Source organism: Helianthus annuus, chromosome 4 (assembly GCF_002127325.2).
Source record: "Helianthus annuus cultivar XRQ/B chromosome 4, HanXRQr2.0-SUNRISE, whole genome shotgun sequence".
NCBI lineage: Eukaryota > Viridiplantae > Streptophyta > Magnoliopsida > Asterales > Asteraceae > Helianthus > Helianthus annuus.
In genome coordinates, this window is record NC_035436.2 from 127,663,182 (window position 1) to 127,687,961 (window position 24,780).

Consider the following 24,780-nt stretch of genomic DNA (forward strand, 5'->3'; position numbering starts at 1 on the left):
CCAATGGACAAATCAAGAAGGTGGATATAAGAAGGCATAAGTTCATCTTCATCACAACACCATCTTCCTCTCTCTCCCCCTCCATGTTCTCGACCCAAACGAGCTCCCACACCACCTCCATTTTCATCCAACTTCAATCCATTCTAAGGTGCTAAAAAGGTGTAAGGAGCTAAGTTAGGAAGCTTGGAGCTTTCGGAAGTTGAAGGACCTCCATCAATTACTTTTATCCACTCCATATTCATCTTGTGTTCTTCCCTAGCTTAGAGCTGGTAGTAAGATCCTTGTAACCTTTGTTTACTTCTATTTTAGTTGGGTAAAAGATGTAACATGTTGTAAATCACAAGGACACTAAAAGACATGAACATGAATCTTGAACAAAAGCTTAACATATGATGAAATATGGATGAAATGAGGTTGTTTAGTATATGTATGATGTTTGATTGTTATTTACTTGAGAATATGATATTGATCATTATATGGAGCTTGCTAGATTGTGATTAAACACATGATCTAGCAAGTGGAAGGATGATTATGTAAGAAAATAAGATAATCATCTTCTTGTGTAGACATGAACTTGATGAATAAAATGATTTCTTGGGAGATGATAATCAAGTGAGTTGTTAAACTTATAGATCTAAGACTTATGAATGGTTTTCCGAAAAGAACCAAGTTAAAAATATGATTTTTAGAAGATCTTGGTTTTTTACTTAAACTTACACTATTTAGTGATAAAATAAGTGTATAAACACTAGTAACAAGAAGATCTCACAAAGAAACATTTTTGTAAAATATGTTTACAAGTTGTAAACATCTAAAACTTTCAAGAATGAAGTTTATCAGGAAGTAAATATATTTTGGAGGGTAACTAAGGCTACTAAACATACCACCAAGTTACTACAAGTTTTTACGAAAACTCAAGTTCATGATCTTTATATAGATAGCTTGTTTTGCACTTGGTAAGTATAATATTGTTTAGGGATTTATTATTGATTGTTGTGATGATTTTTGAAAAGAAAATGATATGCTTTAATAGCATGGACACCTCCATTTTCAAAGTAAACTATGGCAAAATTTTCTAAAAAAACAAACACTTAGAAAATATTTTCTAAACAAGTATTTACAAGTATGTTTTAAACTATGTTTTTCAATATAAACATTGCCATAAATTTTGTTACCAAATACAAGTATTGGAGGTTGGTTTTTGTAAATAACAATGGATATATATATATATATATATATATATATATATATATAGAATATATATTTTGTATTAAAGACACTTGTGTGAATATTTGTATACTTTGTGGAATAGTTATATTAATTTTAGGGTAAAATAATATAACTTACAAATACCAAGAACTTACAAATTCAAAATAATACCAAAAATCACAAGGAATAAATATATAAGTTAAACACTTAATATTGCGAAACCGAACGATAGAACGTAACTTACAAAATATTCCGGAAAATACCGTTATGAATATATTTTTGGTAAATACTATTTTGGATACGAAAGAAATGACAGTATGATTTTTGTTATTATTACAAAGTATATCATATTTTCGACAAAGAGAACATATATTATTTTTGGAAGTAAACATATATTTTCCTAGAGTATTTAGAAGATATATGATTTTTGGGAAAAATATATATTTTCTGGAAATACAGTATTTTTGGACAAAATAAGTTTATATATATTTTCTAAGTGAGACTTGAAAATATATTGTTTTGGGAAAATATTGGATATTTATTAAGAAAATACATACACACCGGAATACGACGCCAACACATGGCAAGATATACCAATACAAGAATACAGACATACATGTATAAGATACCCCCATCCTTGGGAAGGAAATACTTGAGAAGTATTATTACGAAGATACTGTTTAAACAATTATTCCAAAATTAAACATAATTTAAAGTTAAAATAATCATTATTTTAACAAATAATTACAACTTGGAATAATATTGAAGACATGAAGTAAACGTAAATACTAAGACAAGGCACGACCCGTTCGTCTAATAGACGTTAGAACATTGTAGGTAGTCGTGTTTGCTGAGGAGATTTGAGTTACGAGTACCGAAGACGCAATACTGTGAGTGCATGTTCCCCCCTTTTCTTTTAACTGTTTTCAGTTTTATACTTCGGGGGTAAAATACATGTTACAATTACTACAACGTTTTATACATGGTATAATTAGCTTCAGGAGGGTTTACTGCTAGATCATGTGAATGGGTAGGGCGATTAAGGCCATCAATCCTCGTAGTAGGACCGAGGGGCATGAGTGATAGATCTATTTGGGTGTAGCGAGCCCCACCCCTGAGTCCGCTGAGTGGACCATGTGGTGACTATGTCTTACAGCCGGAGGCCCGGTGCGAAATCTGCTAGGTTTGAGTCTTCCTGCATCACTTCACACATACCATTGGCTTTGCAATCCAGTGGTGATCTCTTTTTCCTTATTGCTACATACCAGGGACTTACATACACACTTACAACGTTTTCAAAGGTTTATACATACACACAAACGAATACATGAACTCGCTCAACTTTTGTTGATGTTTTTAAACTACATGTATTTCAGGGAATTTATAAGTGGATCTGGCGGGCGTTGGAGGTTTTTATGTTGCGTTAAGAATAAATATGTCATCCATGGTCTTTGAGTTTGGTTAGTGTGTCTTATTCCTGGACGAGACACGTCTTCCAAACCTTGGTGTTATTCAATATCTTTTGAAGAGTCTTTAATGACTCATAAACAATTTGTACAGTTTGTAAAACTTGAATTTGAAGCCTACGTTTTCAAACAATGTTGTTATGTTTTAAACTTATCTAATGGATGACAAACCTATGGTTTTATCATATAGTTGATGTTATGATTGAATGCAATGATATTAAGAAAGTCACACCATAACCACGCTTTCGCAAAAGTCAGGGTGTGACACCGACGAGTTAGAGCCCTGAAGAGGGTGGTTTTTGGCCGGTATAGGGCAAGCTTGATTGGTTTGGTATGAGTGAGAATCCTATTGTAAACGCTTGGATCTTATAGCGAAGATGTTGATGCGTCGATTAGACATATGTATGCTCCAGATCTGAGTTCTGGTTGGGGGATACATGTTCAAGAAATCAAATTACTTGCCAAGAAAGTAGATCAACAGAGTCTAGATTTAGCGATTGATGAGCTCGTTAGTCTCGGTATGTAGAGGTATAAAAACTGGGCAAACTACATGTTGGTATCTACTTTGCAGTACACAGAGGAAGAAGTTGATATGATTGTGATCAATTAGTGGTAATATTGATAAGATTGTGATGAATTTTGGATTTTGGATCTAATTCTAAGCTTAGAGAGAGAGAGAGAGAGAGAGAGAGAGAGAGAGAGAGAGAGAGAGAGAGAGAGAGAGAGAGAGAGAGAGAGAGAGAGAGAGAGAGAGAGAGAGAGAGAGAGAGAGAGAGAGAGAGAGAGAGAGGGGGGGAGGAAAGGGAGGGGTATATATATTTGTTTTGATAATAAGTTATTAAATATTATAAATAATTAACTAAAAGACTAAACTATCCTTAAGTGAATTGATTTAACTGAAAAATTTTAACCAGGTTAGAGTTAGAGGACGAATGGTGTAATGAGTTTTCCAAATAAAGGATTGTGAATGTAATTATTAAAGTTAAAGGTTAGCCACTGCAATTCGATACAAACATAAAGAACGAAAACTGTAATTTACCCTAAAATATAATATAATTTCTATTACGATAAAGTCTCGAATTACAAGGGGTGGAAGAGAAAATACTAATTACAATAAAAATAGAAAAGAGTGAAATATACTGAACATTACAAGATTACAAGAGTACTTGCCAATGATCTCTAGATCAAGTGGTGGAGGGCTTGCATTTCTCTTGGAAGATGCAGGTTCGACTCCCACTTGGTGCAAAGTGATGCACTGGTGGGCAATGATAGGAGACCAAGGGAAACTTGGGTTGGATCCTTGAGCCAAACGGGTTTTACCGGTAATTTCACTGTCGTACCTACGGGCGGGTGAGTCACCGGGTTTTCCTCGGAATTGGTGGTGGACTCGGGTTACTCTCGGAGTACCCCGTTTGTCCAGTAAGTACCCCGAGAGTGCTCGGAATTGAGTTTGTTGGCCGTTAAAAAAAAAATTACAAAAGTACTCGGTTTAGAGAAAGAGTACCCAGTCCTTAGCAACCTACTTGTATGTAGTGAGTAGTCTGCCTTCAAAACATTGTTTTATTTACCACCATGATGACGGTATTATGCGGTGCGATACTGATAGAAGAAAGAAGAATACTGTAGTAACAACCAATTCAACGGATGGCGACGGAGACGAAAGGGGTGTTTGGCCTAGCTTTTTTAACAAAGCTTATAGCTTTTTTTACTAAATAAGCTTAACTTGCTGTTTGGTTTAGCTTTTTAAGCTTATGCTTATCAGCTTATATAAGCTAATTTGAAGAAACTTATTTGAAGATGGTTTTTTAGCTTATTTGAAGAAGGTTCTTTGTGTAAGAGCAAATGATATAAAATAAGCTATAAGCTAATCCAAACACTTAATAAGAGCTTATCAAATGATAGAAAATAAGCTATAAACCAAAAAACAAAAGCTAGGCCAAACACCCCCGAAGCTGTTGCAGGAACTAGTGTTATACGCAGCAAGCGCCGCCCTCAGTTGCCTGGTACTATTCGCCGGACTGAAACATCTTGATTCGAATCGAGAAGCTTCTAAAAAAGCCCTAGAACAGAAGAAACAAATCTCTAAGCGCTTAGGTCGCCCTCTTATTCATACTAACCCCTACGAGGTATCATATTATTACTGTTCCCTTTTTATATCATATTATTACGTTTTGAGTTTGATTTTAATGCAATCATAGTTGTTCTTGTCTTCGTGATTGGTTATAAATTCGGGTTATGCTGGTGTTAGTTTATTTGATATTGAAAATATTGAATCGAGGTGAGATGTTAAGAACAATTAAGGGCCTAGGATGTTGGATTTATTGCTTTTACGATTACGAAGAACATAAAGCAGAGGTTAATCTCTGAATGCTCATAGGCACTTAAAGTCGGTAGTTATTGAATATTTGAACATGTAAGGCTTTTGGTTGCAAACAAACCATTAATTCTGCTAAAATCCAGAACAACTTAATGATTTTGTGTCCAAAATCAGCTAAAGTGACATCACCAGCTTTGTTTTTTTTTCCTGCAATTTATGATAGCTTGTTTTCTGTGGTTTGGCGGTTTAACAGTTCGAAACTTTGAACCGTTTGTGTAAACCAAACGGTTGTTTGCCTTTTATTGTTTATATGTTTCTTTACATTTTTGAAATATCTAGTTATGTATGATTTTGAGTAAAAATAATTGGGCCAAACCGCCTAAATTAAACCATTTGAACCATCAAGCTGGCCGAAATTAAACCATTTAAGTGTTGCTGATACGTTAGGTACAATGGGCATGTACATATACATTAAAATGACAAATAAAAAGTTATCTTTGGTAATAAAATGTAGTTTGGATGCTAATTTCGGTATTAAAATATAAGTTGGATTCCTTTTCATTTAAATTTAAGAGTTATTTGTTGAAAAGTGTGAATGTGTTTATGTTTCGTGCAGTTTGCAATTTGTATAATATTTTCTTATGTGTGATGCATAACAGGATGTGATTGCATGCAATGTGATAAATCCTGATCATATTGATGTGGAATTTAATTCCATTGGAGGACTGGAAGCCATCAAGCAATCACTCTATGAATTGGTCATTTTACCTCTACGTAGGCCTGAGCTTTTTTCATATGGCAAGTTACTTGCCCCCCAAAAAGGTGTTTTGTTGTATGGCCCACCTGGTACAGGGAAGACTATGCTTGCAAAAGCTATTGCTAAAGAGTCCGGCGCTGTTTTTATCAACGTCAGAATATCAGATTTGATGAGCAAATGGTTTGGAGATGCACAAAAACTCGGTTAGTGTTTGGCCTTTATTCTTTTTATAATAAAACGTGTAGATCGTTCCTGTAGGGCTTTAGTGGACATACGTACAAATTTTGTTTGGGTTTATTAGTGCAAATGTAAGATGCTTTTGCTATGTATGCATTTTAAAGGTGCCAGGTAGGTGGCAGTTTCGACTACTTTGCTTATGAATGGGTAGAATTGAGTAATGTTTTATCTCAAATCATAATCATCATCATACTCAATAAATCCCACCAATAGTAAAGCTAAGGTAGGGTCTGAGGGTAAGATGTAGACAACCTTACCTCTACCTTGTAGGAATCGAGAGGCTGCTTCCAGTGAGACCCCTGGCTCGATAGTAGTTTTGCATCAAGCCTTGGACATAAGGCACATAACACTCAACAATTGGGACAAAAGCCGATTAGCGCATGTACCCCCTTGTCTTTTGGCTATCATCGCCACCACATGATGCATGATTAACCGTCCCTCGCTTTTTCACGTTATTTTCACGAAATTAGTAAAATAACGTTAAAATTAGTGCACTTTCACTTTTGCCCCCTGAGTGCCCACACATATATACATTATATGCGTATACCGCAAGCGGGGCGTAGAATGTTTTATCTCAAATAAGTCATTTAAATAAAACTAAATAGGGGATGGTCCAACAAGGTCAAACTTACCATCTTTTAATGCATCCTTCTAAATCACTCTATTCAAATAGTTCAACTATCTAAAGAAAAATACATGAAAAATGGGCAAAAACTTGTTACCTGTTTTGACTTGTTACCCAACCCACATGACCCGCCAATCTGGCCACTTCTGTGACATGTATAGACTTTGATATGGAAATCATATAGTAGATTCTTACATGGTTTTAAGCTAATGCGTTCAAGATACCTTTTCAATATCTTAAGCTTTCACAAAGTGCTCACATGTGGTAATGATTGATTATTGCAGTTGCTGCGGTATTTAGTTTGGCATACAAGCTCCAGCCTGCTATAATATTCATTGACGAGGTCGATAGTTTTCTTGGTCAACGGCGCACGTCAGACCATGAAGCATTAACCAATATGAAGACCGAGTTTATGCAATTATGGGATGGTTTTACCACAGATCGTAAGTATTATCTTATGTTCTTTTAAAAAAAGCTTCAATATCTGTCTTTAACCTTATTCTTTTTGGCAGTCTCAATCCTTTGTAGCCGTTTAGGCATGTAGTTTTTTTGGTTAAAAGTGTGAACTTGTGGTGTATGTAGAGAATGCTAGAGTGATGGTGCTTGCTGCAACTAATCGTCCTTCAGAGCTTGATGAAGCAATACTGAGACGACTTCCACAGGCATTTGAGATTGGAATACCCGACCGCAAAGAAAGGGCTGACATTTTGAAGGTGATTTTGAAAGGCGAGAGAGTAGAGGAAGACATTGATCTTGACTCCATAGCTGCATTATGCGAAGGTTATACTGGCTCGGATCTGTTAGAGCTCTGCAAGCAAGCTGCCTATTTTCCCATTAGGGATTTATTAGATGATGAAAAGAAGGGGAAGTCACCACTTGTGAGTTTTTCCCTCCTCTCATTTGCTCTCAATAAAGGTGGTAATTTGCCTACTTAAATTATTAATTTGCCTAAGATTTTTATGGTAAAAATTACTAATTAGTAATAACTAGTATTAAACCCGCCACGTTGCGGCGGGGGGCGTAAAACTGTGCCAAGTAGCACCAATGCTACACATCGCCAGTGGCCACCAACACCGGAAAAGCTCCTATAAAAAAGAAATAAAATCGAATGAAAAGTAGACGTAAAAACGTTGAACTACGTACATGAAACGTAAACATAGAAAACAATAAATAAGTCGATTTAGAGCTTGCGTATTGCGGCGTGGCTGTTAAAAGGGAAAAAAATATGCCTAAAAAACGCTGAAACACACATGCACATTGCGGGGTCTTAGCTTGCAAAATTTAAACTGAAACGTAAAATGAGAATTTTGTGAAAGATGAAAAGTACATGAACCAAAGTTGAAAGTGAAAAAGTGTTGGGGTTTAATTGTAAAAGATGTAAAAGAATTGGGGGATAAAAGTAAAGATTAAAGATAAAAATAAACCCAAAAGTAGGTACAACCCACTAAGGCTAAAAGTACAAACCATGATGCACAAAGAAGTTGCAAATTATTTATATACTAGTGGGGAGCCCGCGTGTTGCAGCGGAGTCGACAATACAAACGGGAATATAAATCAAACCTTAAAACGATAAATAAGTCATATATATGTTGTGTATATGTGTATAAGCACCGCACTTCATGACAATACATAAATTTAGCAAAATAATTGCATGAAAAATAAACATATGCTCCTTTATTAATTGAGTTATGCAACAATGTTAAGCCTTTTACTGTTGGTCAAGGAGCCCAACGACTCTTTATTATCTATCACGCCTGTTGCGTGGCTCACGGAAGGAAGAACCACGGCCCACTAACGAAACCACGAAACGGTGTTCCGTGGGCATGGTGCCGATGTCGGAGAAGGGTCACGTTCATGGTACCCATTACACATTGTTGGTATTATGATCTTATCTTTAATATGTTGTGAACTCTAGCACATGCATAATCCTAGTATACCTCATACTTCTATTCAAATAATTCGAACATGTTAGGCAGTGATGGATACATGCAGAGGTGCACGAATAACCCGAACCGGGGAAAAAACCGAACCAGTGTATTAAAAAACCGGGTTTTTTTTTAACCCGAACACGACCCTCCCGTAGGGCAGGGACCAGGTATGCATATTTTGTTCAATACCCGAACCAGAACCCGAGTTTTTTCGTACCCAGGTTTTCAGCGTACCCAAGTTTCCGTAAAACCAGTACCCGGGTTTTCGTAATTTTTATTTTATTTTCTGCGTCTTGCTTGTGATTAAACCCTAAACCTCCCACCTAAAAGTCTTGCACCTCTATTATTTGGGGTAGTTCCACAATGGCTGGTTAATTCATCCCTGTCCATAAACGAATGAACTAAACTATTGTACTGAGGATCGAATGAACAACCATAATGGAAAGCAACTTTGATCGAATATGAATCAAGGGTGGAGGTTGACATCATATAATGGGATGGCCTTGTCAAAGGGGTTTCTTTTTTCTGTGAACTATTTTCTTATATTGGATTGGATTGAATTAGCAACGTCAGGCTTCAAGAAAATATTCTCACTTAGTATTATACACAAGATTATTATATGTATCGCCATTAAGACAGCTTAGATACTTTTTATCTTTTGTTTGTCAAATATGCTTGTAAACACAGAGCAGAACTAATCTCTTCTAACCATAGATTAACAGCACTAACCGACTCTAGCAGCATTTCCACAGCTTATAACAGGAGAAGGTCTTGACATAAGACTTTATTTGACTAAGATCTCTGAGAAAAATAAGCGATAAAGAGTCATGTTACCTAGAAATGGCCCTTTCCCCATAACCTTGTTGTGTTCATTAGCTACATGGTTAAAGTAATAATGAACACAAGTATAGAGCTGTAATTACCTAAACACCCTTCCTCAATTCATTATTCTCCTTAGTCAAGCAGTCACTGACGAATGTTGATCATCAGTTGGGCTCGCATCACTTCAATCTTCAAAATCTCCTTCTCTATCGACGCATTTAAAATCTCATTTTCCAAATTACTAATGAATTTCAGATACCCTGGAGGCACCGATTTCTCAAGGGTAGAGGGAGGCGTCAAATGACGGCTAGGAGCGCATATAGATGCCATAGACCGGCATACTCATAGTACGGCTTTTTATCTGCTTTCACCGGCAGCTTGTAATGCAAGAGGATGAAGAACGATAACCACCCATGAAAATGCATTGCAAGGTTAAGTGCAGAAAACGCGACAAAAGCAGGCTCCTGGAAAAATTACAATACGTTGCTTAAGATTGAAGATCAAAAAAAGCATTGAGATTATGAGGTATAAGATTGATGATAACAGACCTGAATTCCAAATACTCGTTTGAAGGGCCATTGACTGTGATATTTTACGGGCTCATAACCAGATGCTGCTCATAAACTGATGTAGTGTAATTTCTAAGTTACGGCGGGCTAGTGGTTCGTTAAAGTACTTTTAATGGTTTATATAATCACACTATTTAATGCTTGTTATTAAGTTCATAGTTAATACAAAACCTGGGGTGAATTCATTTGACCAGGGGATCCATCATTTCTTGTGGTTTGACCATCTTTCATACTTAGACTGCCTCTAGATAATCCAACAAGCCCATAATTTGGTGAAGTTACAATATTACCTTGGGCCTGGGCATGTTTCAAGGCAAATAGAACTGATGTTGATTCTGCATATTGAGCTTTTGTACTTGCAAACCCATATTAGGGTGTAAATCGTCCATTCCCTATTAAGGAAATTCACACCAAGCATCTTTAGAAATCAAATTATAACATTGTATGGAAGAAGTGCAAACCATCTTGTCTTACACTCAAGGGCCAACCCTTTAATGGAAGAGCAGTATCACCTTGATTCAATCCTGAAATGATGGGGATGCGAATAATGAAAATTCATTTGTACCATCTAATACAGGATTGAGTTTTGTATCATCATTTTTTTTTATTATGACGTTCTTTTTCTAAAAAAGTTCCAGTCCAGCCTCTTAACATTGTTGTGTATATAAGTGCTCACCGCTATAAATCCATGACGCAAGGTGAAGTAGATACCGATTCTTCACTACCTCCAAGTCGAAGACTCAAAAAACCACCCCCAAAGTTTCCTTGAATCCCACTTTGACTCTGATTGAAACCCGCATTGTTTCAAGTGTGAACAAATGCAAATTCTCTAGGGTGAAGTAAAATAAAAGAACCAGCAATATCTCTATTCACCTGTGGTCTATTAACTAATGCAAGTTCCACCACTTTATTTGAAACCCTTGATTCCGATCAGCCGAATCTGTAACAACAAATACGAAACCGGTCACAAAACTCGGGTATATTAGATATATCCAATTCCAATTTGTGAGCTGGTAGTAACCTGAAAATATAAAATGAACCCAATATTTATTTGGTAAAAGTAGGGCGAAGAAATTGAACATTTTGATCTGAAAAAAAAGCATACCTTCATATCAAACATGAACATGTCTCAGGCCTTTTTCTTTGCGATTCTTATCCCTTTTTTTTAAATAAAATATGATTAGAGGTCAAAAGGTCAACACATAAAACATATACAAGAAGTAAAGTAACTTTAGTTTTTGTTACCTAAAACAGTAGATTCCAAGAGATGTTATTTCATGAATAATGACTGATGTGGCAAAATGCAGATACAGTGTAGCTGCAATAACCAAAAATTTGTTCAACAATTACTTTCCACTATGAAGTATGCATGTAAAATCGTTCAAGTATTACTTCAAATCATCGCGATGGACACCATACCTGCGTATATACAGAAACCGAGAAGCACCCATTTCTCATCAATTTAGGGAATTCTGCAAATTTAAACATCATGAAACGTTACATACAAACTATAAAGAAACTATGACTTAAACTTTGAAACAGATGAGTACTAACCCATCATTTCACCGGGCGGTAAGCGTATTTGCAATTGCGAGCGGAAGATTAAGGATCATATGAAAGAATGCAATTCCAATCCCACATGAACTAAACATGTTTCTGCAAATTATATAACTTTGAATTAAAGCAAAAATTAATTCATACATCATATAAACCAGTAACTTGAAAAACAGAAAAAAAATCTCAATTAAACAAATTACTGTGTGATAGAGGATTTAGAGACACGTTTTCAAGGGATCATTCATTGCACTCCTCTTCTTCAACATCTCAAGTCAAAATAAAAACGATAAAAAGTAAAAAAAAAAACCTCATGAAGGAAACTATTAGTTCCGACGACGGAGGCGGCTATGACCGAGGCTTCGCCAGAACCCTAGAATTAATTAACGCAGCCACTATCGATTATGATGAAAAGGGTAAGTTGAACCTGGTGATCCAAAATTGTAGGATGCCGTTGTCACGCATCTCGGCAGGTCTCGTTTCGTCGTTCGTTCTATCCACCAGAGCCGACTTGGCGGAGAATCAACAGTGTGCAGCATTTGATGGTGGTTGTGCGATGACTGGTCGCTGGCTTCTAGAGAAACATAGAAATTAAATAAAGAAAACAATAATGATATGAAGGGTTTTAAAGATTTGGCAAACGAATGGCCTTCAAATGAAATTAAATCAAGTAATAATGATTGTTGATTGTTTTCACATTCCAACGGTTACAACAATAAATTGGGTTTCAAGAATTTTGCAATACATGAGGAGCATTTATCAAATCGTGGCACTGATGAACGGCAGCAAGGGCAGGGAGGAATGTTTAACCATACTATTAAGGGGCAGAAATGGAATAAAATGGTAAAAAATTAGGCATTTTAGTTAACCCTTCATATGCCATCTTAAAAATTTGAAAGGAAATTACTATTTGGTACATAGGAGATGCTTTATATAGATATATAGATATATAGATATATAGATATATATATATATATATATATATATATATATATATAGAGGATGGTTCAAATGAAAACCACTTTTATTGTGAAAACTCGAAAACTAACTAAAAAAGCCTAAAAAAAACCTAAAAAACATACAATTTTTTTTTTTTTTTACAATTTTTTTTAGAAAAATCGCTACTTTTTATATTTGGAAAACAAATTTCAAAAAAAAAAAAAAAAAAAAATTTTGGTTGTACTGCACATGTGCACTAATACGGAAAGCCTAAACCACTTAACCCACCCCCCAAAAACCTAAACCCCCCACCCCCCCCCCCCACAAAAAAAAACCTAAAATTCACCCTCCCACCAAAAGCCTAACCCCCCCCCCCCCAAAAAAAAAAAAAAAAAAAAAAACCTAAACCCCCCACCCCCACCCTCCCGAAAACCTAAAACTAAACCCTAAACATAAACCCGAAAAAAACCTAACCCCCCCACCCCCACCCCCCAAAAACCTAAAACCCCCTCCCCCCACCCCCCAAAAACCTAAAACCCCCTCCCCCCACACCCAAAAACCTAATCCTAATCCTAAACCTCCAAAAAAACAAACCCTAAAAGCTAAACTAGACTCAAAAAGCTAATTTTAAGCATGTAATGCACATTGTAGTACATGTTATATTGCACATGTGCACTACTATAATAATAGTATTGAAAACAAGACGACACCATAAATCTTTTTTTATGTCATAAAAAATATGCTCGAATATACTTAAATGAAAGATAAGAAAATTTGTGATCTTATGGTGCCATTTTTGTTTTAAAATGATAACGTATGGAGAAATGGGAAATGTTTGAAAAGTTATATATTTTTTGTTCCAATTTTACCCCTCCTTCATTAAAAGTCTTCCCCCCCTCCTTTTTGTGGGTTTTAGTTAGTTTTCTAGTTTTCACAATAACTAGTGGTTTTCATTTGAACCTTCCCCTATATATATATATATATATATATAGAGAGAGAGAGAGAGAGAGAGAGATAAAGGTTAACATACTTCACGGCTTATCATACTTCACGTAGGAGACAATGGTTCACGTAGGAGACAATGGTAACCGTCGTTGGATCAGGGGTATAATCACGAATGGAACATATTATCACGCATGGGACCACATAATCACGCATGGGATCCAAAATCACGCACGTTATTTTGGTCAAAAAAATAATTACGCATGTTATATATTTCGTGAAGTACGTTAATGTACGTTAAAGCGTGAAGTACATTATACTTTCTATATAAATATATATATATATATATATATATATATATATATATATAGGATTAGGTTCAAACGTGAACAAAATCCCAAGAGTGAACTGCGTAACTGATCTGGGCCCTTGATTTTTATGATCTTGAGATTAAAGTGAGTGGCATGATGGTAATTATTTGGTTAATTTTTTCCATTTAATTAAATACAAAAAGGGTATATGTGTAATTTCAATCTTAAATTGATTGCATAAATCTCTCACAAATCAAGTGATCAATTATCCTCTTAAATTGATTGCATAAATCTCTCACAAATCAAATCAAGGATTAGGAAAGATGTAACTTAATTCAATTATTAAAATAATTATTTGTTTAAATGCGATGTACACATGTGTATTCTGATTTTGCCCTCTTTTTAATACGATATACACATGTGTATATCGTCTGTTTTTGTGATATCTCATAATTTTTTTTGTATTGAATGTTGATGTACACCTGTGAATTACTGTACACATATGTACGATGCTGAGTACACATGTGTACTGTTCTATTTATATCATAGTACACATGTGTATACCGTTGAAATATGAAGGTTACGTGGATCTTAAAAACCAAAATTTGAATTCTGGTGATGAAATCTGAAATAAAAATTAAAATTGAAATCTGGTGATTTGTTGTTTGTTTTGATAATTATATTATTAATAAATAAACGTAATGTGGATAATGAATTTAAATTAGGAAAGATGTAACTTAATTCAATTATTAAAATAATGATTTAAATCTAATTTTTTATATAATTACAATCCTACCCTTAACAACTAAAAAAGAAATCAAGGGTCAATATCTGTTCACGCAGTTCACTCTTGGGAGGTTGTTCACGCTGGAACTCTACCCTATATATATATATATATATATATATATATATATATAGAGAGAGAGAGAGAGAGAGAGTATAATGTACTTCACGCCTTAACGTACATTAACGTACTTCACGAAATATATAACATGCGTAATTATTTTTTTGACCAAAATAACGTGCGTGATTTTGGATCCCATGCGTGATTATGTGGTCTCATGCGTGATTATGTGGTCCCATGCGTGATTATATGTTCCATGCGTGATTATACCCCTGATCCAACGGTTACCATTGTCTCCTACGTGAAGTATGATAAGCCGTGAAGTATGTTAACATTTCTCTCTCTCTCTCTCTCTCTCTCTATATATATATATATATATATATATATATAATATATAATATAATATTCATAATTGTTCTATCTAGCATCTAGGTCACTCAAGCTTCATATTGTTCTCTTGTTGATGAACATTTTTATATGGATGAGTGACCTAAATGAAAAAGTTATGAAATTTTGTTACTATTTAGCATCTTTATTGGAACCTTTGTAACTCTATATTAAACTTGAAAAAAGCCCACCAATCAATAATCAAGTTTCAGAAGTGCTCTATTTGGTGTTACAATTTTTTTCACAATTGTTAAATGATATGAAATTGACCCATACGGAACAATTATGAAACATGGTTACTATTGAGTAACATATTCCCTATATCATCTTATCTCTTAACAAATTAAACGGTCATGTGAAATGAAATCAGGTTAGCTAAAAGGGAAACGGTCACTCAAATCGCATTTTTAATGCGCAATACCTTCTAAATAAACTTGATAAATAAAAACAACTCTTTAGATTTAGATCAACCTGATCCGACACATACGAAAGTTTACATATTTTTACCGGACTGTGACCTATTATCTGACTTGCCGACCATTTTGCCACATTTAGTTGTCAGTAGTGAACCTTGTTCTTCTGCATTGGAGGGATTTTGTTTTTGTATATCAAAGAACCCTAGACTTAAAACATACAAAAACTGATTTCGATACGTTAATTCGATCAGCTACCAAGACCATTATCACAAGCAGATCTGGAGAAAGTTGTGGTGAAATCCAAAAAGACGAGGGTAGCAGCAAGGGAGTACAGTGGTTTGAGCTCACAATCTGAGGTATGGTCAATGCCAAGGGAAGCAACAGATGATTATCAAGTTCAAGCTGCCATTAATGAGCTCTCAAAGATTGTTGCTTCCCATATTATAAACATTAGATCAGATAATCAAGATCGTCAAGATTAGATCAGATATTCAAGATTGCACCTGCCAATTTTGAGTAGTTTTTTTTTTTTTTTTTTTTTTTTTTTTTTAATTTATTGGCGTTTTGGTCATTTAACTATAGCCTCTGTGTATATTTATTCTAGAAAAGCTGTGCTGTTGACATCCATTAAAAAAATTTTTTCCACTAGTAGGGTTTACGTATATGATTCGATATGTAACAGGGAAATGCAATGTTATTTAATTATGTGATGTTCAATATGTAACATGTGTTAGTTGTAAGGTCCTTTTTTTTACTACTTTACTTTTCAAAAATAGGCAAATTATAGATGCGCATATATCTATAACTAGATTAGAACCTCGTGTATTACACGAGCTGAATAAATATAAATTTATATACTAAATAATAAAATAATATATCTTTAAAAACTTTGTTTATTACACGGATTGAATACATATAATTTTATATACTAAAAAATAAAGAGTTATATCTTTAAAAATCTCGTGTATTTTTGTACAGGTTGAATAAATATAATTTTATACATCAAATAATGAAAAAAAAATACTAAATAATAAATTATTTATATATTTAAAAAACCTCGTATATTGTACGGGCTGAATAATCTAATTTTATATATCAAATAATAAAAAAAGTTACATTATTAAAAAGCTCATGTATTGCACGGGTTGGATAAATGTAATTTTATATAGTAATTCATAAAAAAGTTATATCTTTAAAAAACCCCGTGTATTGCACGGGTTGAATTTATATATCAAATAATAAAAAAGTTATATTTTTAAATACCTCATGTATTACTCGGGTTGGATAAATATAATTTTACACGGGTTGGATAAATGTAGTTTTGTATAGTAAATAATAAAAAAAGTTATATCTTTAAAAAACTTCATGTATTACACAGGTTGAATAAATGTAATTTTATATAGTAAATAATGCCAAGTGGGGCTAGCTCACTTGGTAAAGGCTTTTGCCTTTTAGTGGAAAGTCTTGGGTTCAATCCCAAGCAAGGGTGATTTAGTTGTAAATATAGGAGTTTGGAAGAGTAACATTAGCCATTCAAAAAAAAATATAGTAAATAATAAAAAAGTTACATCTTTAAAAAACCACGTGTAATACACGAGTTGAGTTCTGATTAAATTTAAATTTTAATTTCCTGCATTTTCTCTCCTTAAAATTACATCTTAAGTCATATTCTTTTTTTAATAAAATATATTTAAAACATATATACATATATAGGGGAAGGTTCATTTGAGAAGAAATTTAACGTGAGAAGAAAAAGAAGAAAGGGCATATTAGTAAAAAACTATTTCATTTATAACTCATATCATTAATTATTAACTTTTTAATTAATTAGTCAACTAATCATTAATTATCCTACATATAATCTACAAAACCTACACATATCAAAAATTTTCTACATATACCCTACACATTATAGAATTTTATCCTACACAGTCGAAATTTATCCTACACACCTTGAAAATATATCATACACAACTCGTAATTTATCCTACACAACTAATAATTTATTCTACACTTTAAATTAACTTGTTTTTTTTTAATTTGGAAAAAAGTATATATTTTGAAAAGGAGTTACAAATTTAATTTAGTTAGTTATTAAAGAGGAAGAATACAAATTAATTATTTTTGTAAGTTTACCAATATACCCTTATATTAAAATTAAATGCAAATATTAAATGAAGTAAAATAAAGCATTCTTATTGGTTGAAACTTCTTCTTTTTTCTTCTTACAAAAAAATTATTCTCATTTGAACCCTCCACTATATATATATAAGCCCCCTATATATATATATATATATATATATATATATATATAGGGGGTTGCTAGAATGAGAACCACCCCGAGTTGTAAGAACCGCGAGAACTACACCCCACGGAGCGCCGTTCACCATGATTTTTTTTACAAGTTGATGTGTGTATTATAAACACAGCCGTAAAAAATCATGGCGAACGGCGCTCCGTGGGGTGTAATTTTTTACACCACAAGTTTGGTGTTTTTTAATTTTTTTTCTTTTTTCTTTTTTTTTTCACCAAACTTGTGGTGTAAAAAACTACACCCCACGGAGCGCCGTTCGCCATGATTTTTTACGGCTGTGTTTATAATATACACATCTACTTGTAAAAAAAAATCATGGCGAACGGCGCTCCGTGGGGTGTAGTTCTCGCGGTTCTTACAACTCGGGGTGGTTCTCATTCTAGCGGCTCCATATATATATATATATATATATATATATATATATATATATATATATATATATATATATATATATATATATATATATATATATATATATATATATATATATTAAAAACACCAAACTTGTGGTGTAAAAAACTACCCCCTCGGCCGCGGCGTTTAAATTTTTTTTTTTACGGCTGTGTTTATAATACACACATCTAGTTGTAAAAAAAAATCATGGTGAACGCCCACCCGTGGGGTGTAGTTCTCGCGGTTCTTACAACTCGAGGTGGTTCTCATTCTAACAGCCCCCTATATATATATATATATATATATATATATATCTTACATAATAATATAATGTAACATGACTCTTTTTATTATCAATATTTTTAATAATTATATATATTTAATGGATATCTCATCGTATATCTCTTAAATAATTATTTAATTTTAATAGGCTAAAAAATAGATAGCTCTAATGAATAACATGTGTCCTATAAATGGTTTCTTTTATTATATGTATAGATTTTTTAAACAATTAATAGTCAAATTGATTTAAGTTAATTAATAACTAAAATATTATTGGTTTTTTACTAAAGTTAAAAACATTTAATATTAATTATAAAATACTTTAAGTACAAAAAATGAACTCTTTATTAAAAATTTTAATCAGAATGATACATTTCATCCCCACCTACCCCTAATCTCTTTCACCCGGAAAAAAAAACCCATCACCACCTCCAAAAGTAGAACCTTCAAAAACTGTGTATATATGAAAGTCCACTTTCTCCTAAAACCTCCCGCAAATCCGTAAAGACAAAGAGAGAGAATAAAAGAGAGATGGGGGGGTTAAAAAGAAAAGAAGGTGGTTCGGGTGAGACGAGGAGGAATCCATGATGGCACTGAAACATTTCGGGCCGCATGTTACCGATCACATTGTTCCATATGTACACGCCTCCGACCCTTTCCCGATTCCAACACCCATCAGCCTAAAAACCATAACAATCATTTATTATTGGATTTTATCAGCACTGCTTACCTGACTGTAGAGGACTATCCTAGAAGTTGGGTCTAGCTCAACGGTTCTAGGTATAAAAGCCCATGAAAGATCCTAAATGTCCAATATATAAAGGATGCTTCACCTTTAAAAGGCTCATCTCTCTCTTTACCCTAATCATACTTTTAAATGTTCAACGTAAGAGAACCACTCGGGTTACTCTCACGTATAGGTTTCAAGCATGACTATCAAGTAGTCCGAATGTATGAATATGTGTATGAGTATGACTGATGACAATTGTGTATATAGTATACGTTGAAGCATAACGAGTTTAAGCATGTAAAATGATCATGAAATTTGAGTGTGTAAAAACGAAGTGTAATGATAATATGTGTGAGATTGTCATGAAATATCGGTTAAAACGTGTGCGATGATATGCATGTGTAGTTGTTTGAGCAAAACATTGACTTTATTGGATTCAAAATAGATTGAGTTTGTCGGGAGTAAATATTGTGAGAATATAAAGTATCAATTTGTTATGCGATATGTGGTTTGTAAAAAGGAAATGCTACTTTTGTTTCAAAAAAAAAAAAAATTGGGATTCACGTATGTCGTAGATTGTCTGCGTCTATGAAGTTTCCTTGCCCACGTATTTGGATTTAGAATTGTGTATTAGCAATGCTTGATTTTTTTTAAACAGTGAGCTTGTGACAACCCTCACCAAATCAGGTATCCGTACGACTTAATTAATATTTAATTACTGCTTAATTACTGTGCTTGCTTACAATTATGGATAAACTGCTACATGAATTCTGATACGTACACTTACATGCATCATACTTTATTTACTTGTCACTCCATTATTTACATACAGAACTTTAGTGACAACCTTGATGCACAAAAGCACAGTAGCACAATGAACGGATAACCCATTAAACATGCTGATAAAGCCAGCATCAGGTAGACACTGCCTCTAAGGCCTGTATGAGCCAGAGATACTTTACTACACTAATAGAGGGTGTAGGGAAATGAGGGTTGTAGAACTGCGTCACTAGGTGATAGTTATAGTGACCGGATGTGCCTAATACATGATTTAAACACAAATCCTGCACTTTAATATAAAATTCAGCATTTTAGCAAACTAGTAAAGTGCAAAAGCATGGGAAAATAATATTAGACACTTTCCAAAGTGTCGGGAATTCTTCGTGTCACTAAAAATAATAATAACGACACTTTAAAGCTTTGTTAAGCACTTTAACGGATCAGTATCCGACCGAACAACCGGACTTTACCCGGAACACAAAAAATATTGTCATTGACATTGTTTTTCTTTTTCTGAGCCAGTTAAGGTCCCCGAATACCCTAACACCCGCCACAAGGCACTACACTCTAGTAACTAACTTAAGGGTCCTACTTAACAAACTAATACTTAACTACTTAGTTAAAATTCAACCAAATGCCCCCCCCCCCCCACACTTTAAAGCTTTGTTAAGCACTTTAACGGATCAGTATCCGACCGAACAACCGGATTTTACCCGGAACACAAAAAATATTGTCATTGACATTGTTTTTCTTTTTCTGAGCCAGTTAGGGTCCCCGAATACCCTAACACCCGCCACAAGGCACTACACTCTAGTAACTAACTTAAGGGTCCTACTTAACAAACTAATACTTAACTACTTAGTTAAAATTCAACCAAATGCCCCCCCCCCCCCCCCCCCGCTGAACCGAAATTGTCCCATGTAGGACACACTCACACCAATTTAATTATTATAATCTTGTTGGTCTCATATCTTGAAGGCATTTGATGCAATGGTTAAAGACATTAGAAAAGTCTATAAGTAAACATGGTGGTTAGGAGTCCCATACATACTAAACAATTCACAACAAAAAAATTCTCTTCCTTTCCCCTTGACTCTCGGCCGAGAGCTTTCACAACCATCCATCCACTTTCAAAATTTGATCAAGCCATTCCAAGCATCCACAAGTGTGAAGGATCTCATACGAGGAAGCCCGGTGCTTGCGGATTGCCAATGACCCCTCTACGACGCTATTAACCACCCGTTTTTCGACTAGTTTCTTCCCTAGCCTCGAGCTAGTAGTAAGTGACTCTAAACACCTTCTTGATCTATTCTAAAGTGGTTAATAAGAGTTTTGTCGGTTGAAATTCATGAACATGTAAGAACAAAATTAAAAGTCTACTAAAGAAGATGAACAAGGTGGATAATAGATGAATATTAGTGTAAAACTTATAAAACTAGTTTTGTTATGGTTATTTATTGTTGTTGATTGCTAGTATGGGAATGGATCGTCATCAAACCACGCTAGATTATGTTCACAAAACATGAACTAGCCTTATGTTAAGTCGTAAAGCTATTAGATGACGAACCCTTCCAAACATAAACATGAACTTGTGTAAAAACAATTTTTCTTATGAAATGGAGTTCTAAATTAGTAGATCTAAGGACCTACAAGTGGTATTTTCGAAGAACCAAGTGTCAAATGAAATCATATTTTTAAAGCCGGATCTTTCAAAACAAAGGTGATTTTGGTGAACACACAAGTGTGTAGACGCTTGTGTAACAAAAAGATTTAACAAGGAATTATTTTTGTAATATTTGACAAGAATTTAAAAACAAGATTCTCAAGAAACCGAGTTTATTTATAAAAGGATCTACTAAAAATATGGGGAAAGTTACTACATATCTTACACAAACCACAAGTTCATGTGTTTTGCGATTTATATCTATTTTGACTATTTTGATGACGAAACTTTGTTGATTAATATTGGGAACATTGTTGATTTGAATTTTTAAAAGAAAATGATACGCTAGAAAGCGTGGCCACCTCCAGTTACAGGGGAAACTCTGGCGAAATTTTTCCAAAAATCTAACACTTGGAAATATTTTTATCACAAGTGTTATGAATATAATTTTTAACTTTTTTCAAATAAACTTCGCCACGATTTTTATTGCGAAACTTCCAAGTGTCGGAGGTGGGATTTTCACAAAAATAAAACATGATAAATATATATTTAGTATATATTTTCCGTAATAACACTTGTGAGATTTTTATGATTACTTTGTGAAGTATCTAAATATTATTTTTAGAGTAAAAATAATATTACGAGAATACACCGAATATTAACAACTCCAAAATAATACGAACGCCTTCAATAAATATTTAAGTTACAACGGTATTATTAATACCACCCGAACTTTAACTGTAACTTACGTATTTTCAGAAAATACGCATAAGTGTGTATTTTGACAAGGAAATTATTTTGGGAAACTATATGTAATAAAAAAATATATTTTTGGGAAAAATATTTATATTTTGGAGAAAGAATTAAAATATATTTTAAGTGAGACTTAATAATATATTTCGAAGTTATACGAACACACATGTATTAAACCCCCATCCTTGGGAAGGAATATATTTATCAAATAATTACGAAGTGTAAACACGAAATAGTTGCCTAACTATTTCCCAAAGACATTAAACCTTAAACTAAGGCACGACCGTCCGTCTAATAGAAGTTAGTACGTGTAGGTCGTCGCACAGCAAATCGTCTAGGAGATACTTTTTAGAGACGCACTTCGGTGAGTTCATGTCCCCCTTTTCTCTTAACTGTTTTCAGTTTTCTAAACTGCGGGGGTGAAATACATGTTACTATGATTACAAGTACTTTTTACACGGTATGGTTAGCGTAAGGAGGGTTACTACTTAGATCATGTGAGTGGGTAGGCGTGAACTGAAGGCCATTAATCCTCAGAGTAGGACCGAGGGACAGTAGCGGTAGATCTATCTGGGTGTAGCGAGCCCAGCCCCAGGCCCATCAGAACGGACCTCGGGGTGACTTTGTGCCCAACGCAAATATGCTAGGTTTGAGTCTTCCTACAGCACATCACACATATTAATGGCCTTGCAAACCATTGGTGATCTCTTTATTTCCTTATTTGCTACATACCAGGGTTTTTATACATACAAAGGTTTTACTTACTCACTACACATGAACTCGCTCAACAATTTTGTTGATTTTTCCAACTTACATGTATTTCAGGGAACTAAGGATTCTGGCACGGTATGCTAAGTTGCGTTAGAGTTACGGGATCATCCTCGTTTAGGGATTGCGACTTTTACCTGGACGAGTCGCAAGTCTTAAACGGTGTTTACTTTAAAGTTTGTGGTTTTGTCTTAAGAACAATGTTTTCATTTGGTAGGTTGTAATTTCCGTTGCATGTGTCAACGCTTTGAGCCAATGTTGTTACTTTTGTTTTTAAGACTTTAATGGATGATTCTGCATGGTTTTACATTCATATAGCTTGGTTATGATTAAGCTATGGTATTAAGAAGTCACACCAAATTAACCCACGCTTCCGCAAAGCCAGGGTGTGACAGAGCTTGCTTCATTTAAAGTATTTTGTATTGAAACAAGAAGGTTGTTTTTCAAAAATTCCCGTAAAAGACTTTGGTTTTGAAAAGAACTTTAGTAAAATGAACTTATAGATAGTCGAACTTCGTTGGTATAGTCGTGTAGGTGTAGGGTTACTATGGGTATGTTTGGCAAAAGTAGCTGGTGGCTGGTAGCTGTAAGCTGAAAGCTGGTAGCTGGTGGCTGGAAGCTGGTAGTTGTAGCTGGTAACTAGTAGCTGTAGCCTTTTAGATATATTTGGTGTTTGGTAGAGTAGCTGGAGCTTTTAATAAAATGTATAAAATGACCAAAATGGACATAAGTAAAAATTTAGAAAGTTGGTGCATTAAAAAGTTCCTTATTTTTAGAGGTTAAAATAGTCATTTTTTTTCCTAAAAGCTTGTAGCTCCTTCTAAACGCTACTAGTAGTAGCGTTCAACAAAAAGCTTCAAGCTCCTAACCTAAAAGCTTAAAGCTCCTTCAACCAAACAAGACTTTTTATTGAGTAGGAGCTTTTACTTAAAAGCTTAAAGCTAGAAGCTTCTAAAAGCTCCATACCAAACATACCCTATGTCTAGTGTATGTATTGGGAGTTAGTTTGGCCGGGAAGATGGTTGTTATAGGTTGATCGAACAGTGGGTTGATGGTAAGGTGTCGGGTTCCGACTCAATACCTATATGTATGATGCTTGGTGTTTAACGCTACGGTGTGCGAGTGGGTTACCGGTCATGGGTATTGAAAGGTTCCCTAGGTGTGGGTTGTATTGGGTTTCTTGTGTTGTGAGTATAGGCGAGGGTGGTAAGATTCTTGTGCTAAGGTATTGATGGATTTTCTGGTAGGAGAGCTAGTACTAACTACTAAGTTAGGATTTGTTGTTGAAAGTCCAAGTCTCGAGGGTGTATGGTTGGTCATTTGCGTTTGTCGGTTAGGTTGTTAATGAACTAATTATGTTTTACCAACTAAGCGAGGTTATCGAAGCGACTTCTATAAGGTTTATACGTATGTGAGAGAAGGTTTCATTGGTTCTCTATTGGGAACAAAATGTCTTTAGTATAATAGTATAATGTGAGTGTGTCGGATATGGAATTGTGGGCAAGAGATTCATTAGACTGGCTAGGTTAATAGGTGGCATTTCATAAGATTTTGAAAATCGGGTAATAAAGCATTTAAGGTGTGATTAGGAATTTCGTGCATGTGATTTATGTAAAATAGATTGTAAGGTAAGAAATATGTTTGATAAAACAATGAGATTTGAGATTTTTGCATAAGTAGAAATTTTGACAAAATGATAAAAGGTTTAAGTATATGACTTGATCGTGTGGTTGGCATGATAAAGTTTCTTGAAAAAAATGAGAATCGGTAATGA

At 34.3% G+C, this 24,780-nt stretch overlaps 1 protein-coding gene and 1 long non-coding RNA gene across 16 annotated transcripts; one reads left to right on the top strand and one right to left on the bottom strand.

The window, feature by feature from the left end:
- Nucleotides 1-4,596: 4,596 nt before the first annotated feature.
- Nucleotides 4,597-15,879, top strand: LOC118491402 (ATPase family AAA domain-containing protein 1-B-like). Its single transcript, XM_035989169.1, has 5 exons — nucleotides 4,597-4,801; nucleotides 5,652-5,952; nucleotides 6,896-7,054; nucleotides 7,194-7,489; nucleotides 15,575-15,879. The coding sequence occupies exons 2-5, from the start codon at nucleotides 5,853-5,855 to the stop codon at nucleotides 15,803-15,805; spliced, it is 786 nt and encodes a 261-aa protein (XP_035845062.1). The 5' UTR covers nucleotides 4,597-4,801; nucleotides 5,652-5,852; the 3' UTR covers nucleotides 15,806-15,879.
- On the bottom strand, nucleotides 9,095-12,307 carry LOC110936436. Of its 15 annotated transcripts, none has more exons than XR_004891656.1 (11): nucleotides 11,795-12,307; nucleotides 11,485-11,586; nucleotides 11,350-11,402; nucleotides 11,176-11,248; nucleotides 11,036-11,088; nucleotides 10,804-10,870; nucleotides 10,607-10,713; nucleotides 10,405-10,454; nucleotides 9,910-10,322; nucleotides 9,463-9,825; nucleotides 9,095-9,340 (listed from the first exon to the last, which is right to left on the bottom strand). It is a non-coding gene; the product is annotated as an uncharacterized LOC110936436 (long non-coding RNA). The 15 variants fall into 15 exon arrangements; XR_004891655.1 differs by having other exon boundaries at nucleotides 9,095-9,291; nucleotides 9,374-9,825; XR_004891649.1 differs by having other exon boundaries at nucleotides 9,100-9,825; nucleotides 9,910-9,985; nucleotides 10,102-10,322.
- Nucleotides 15,880-24,780: the final 8,901 nt, after the last annotated feature.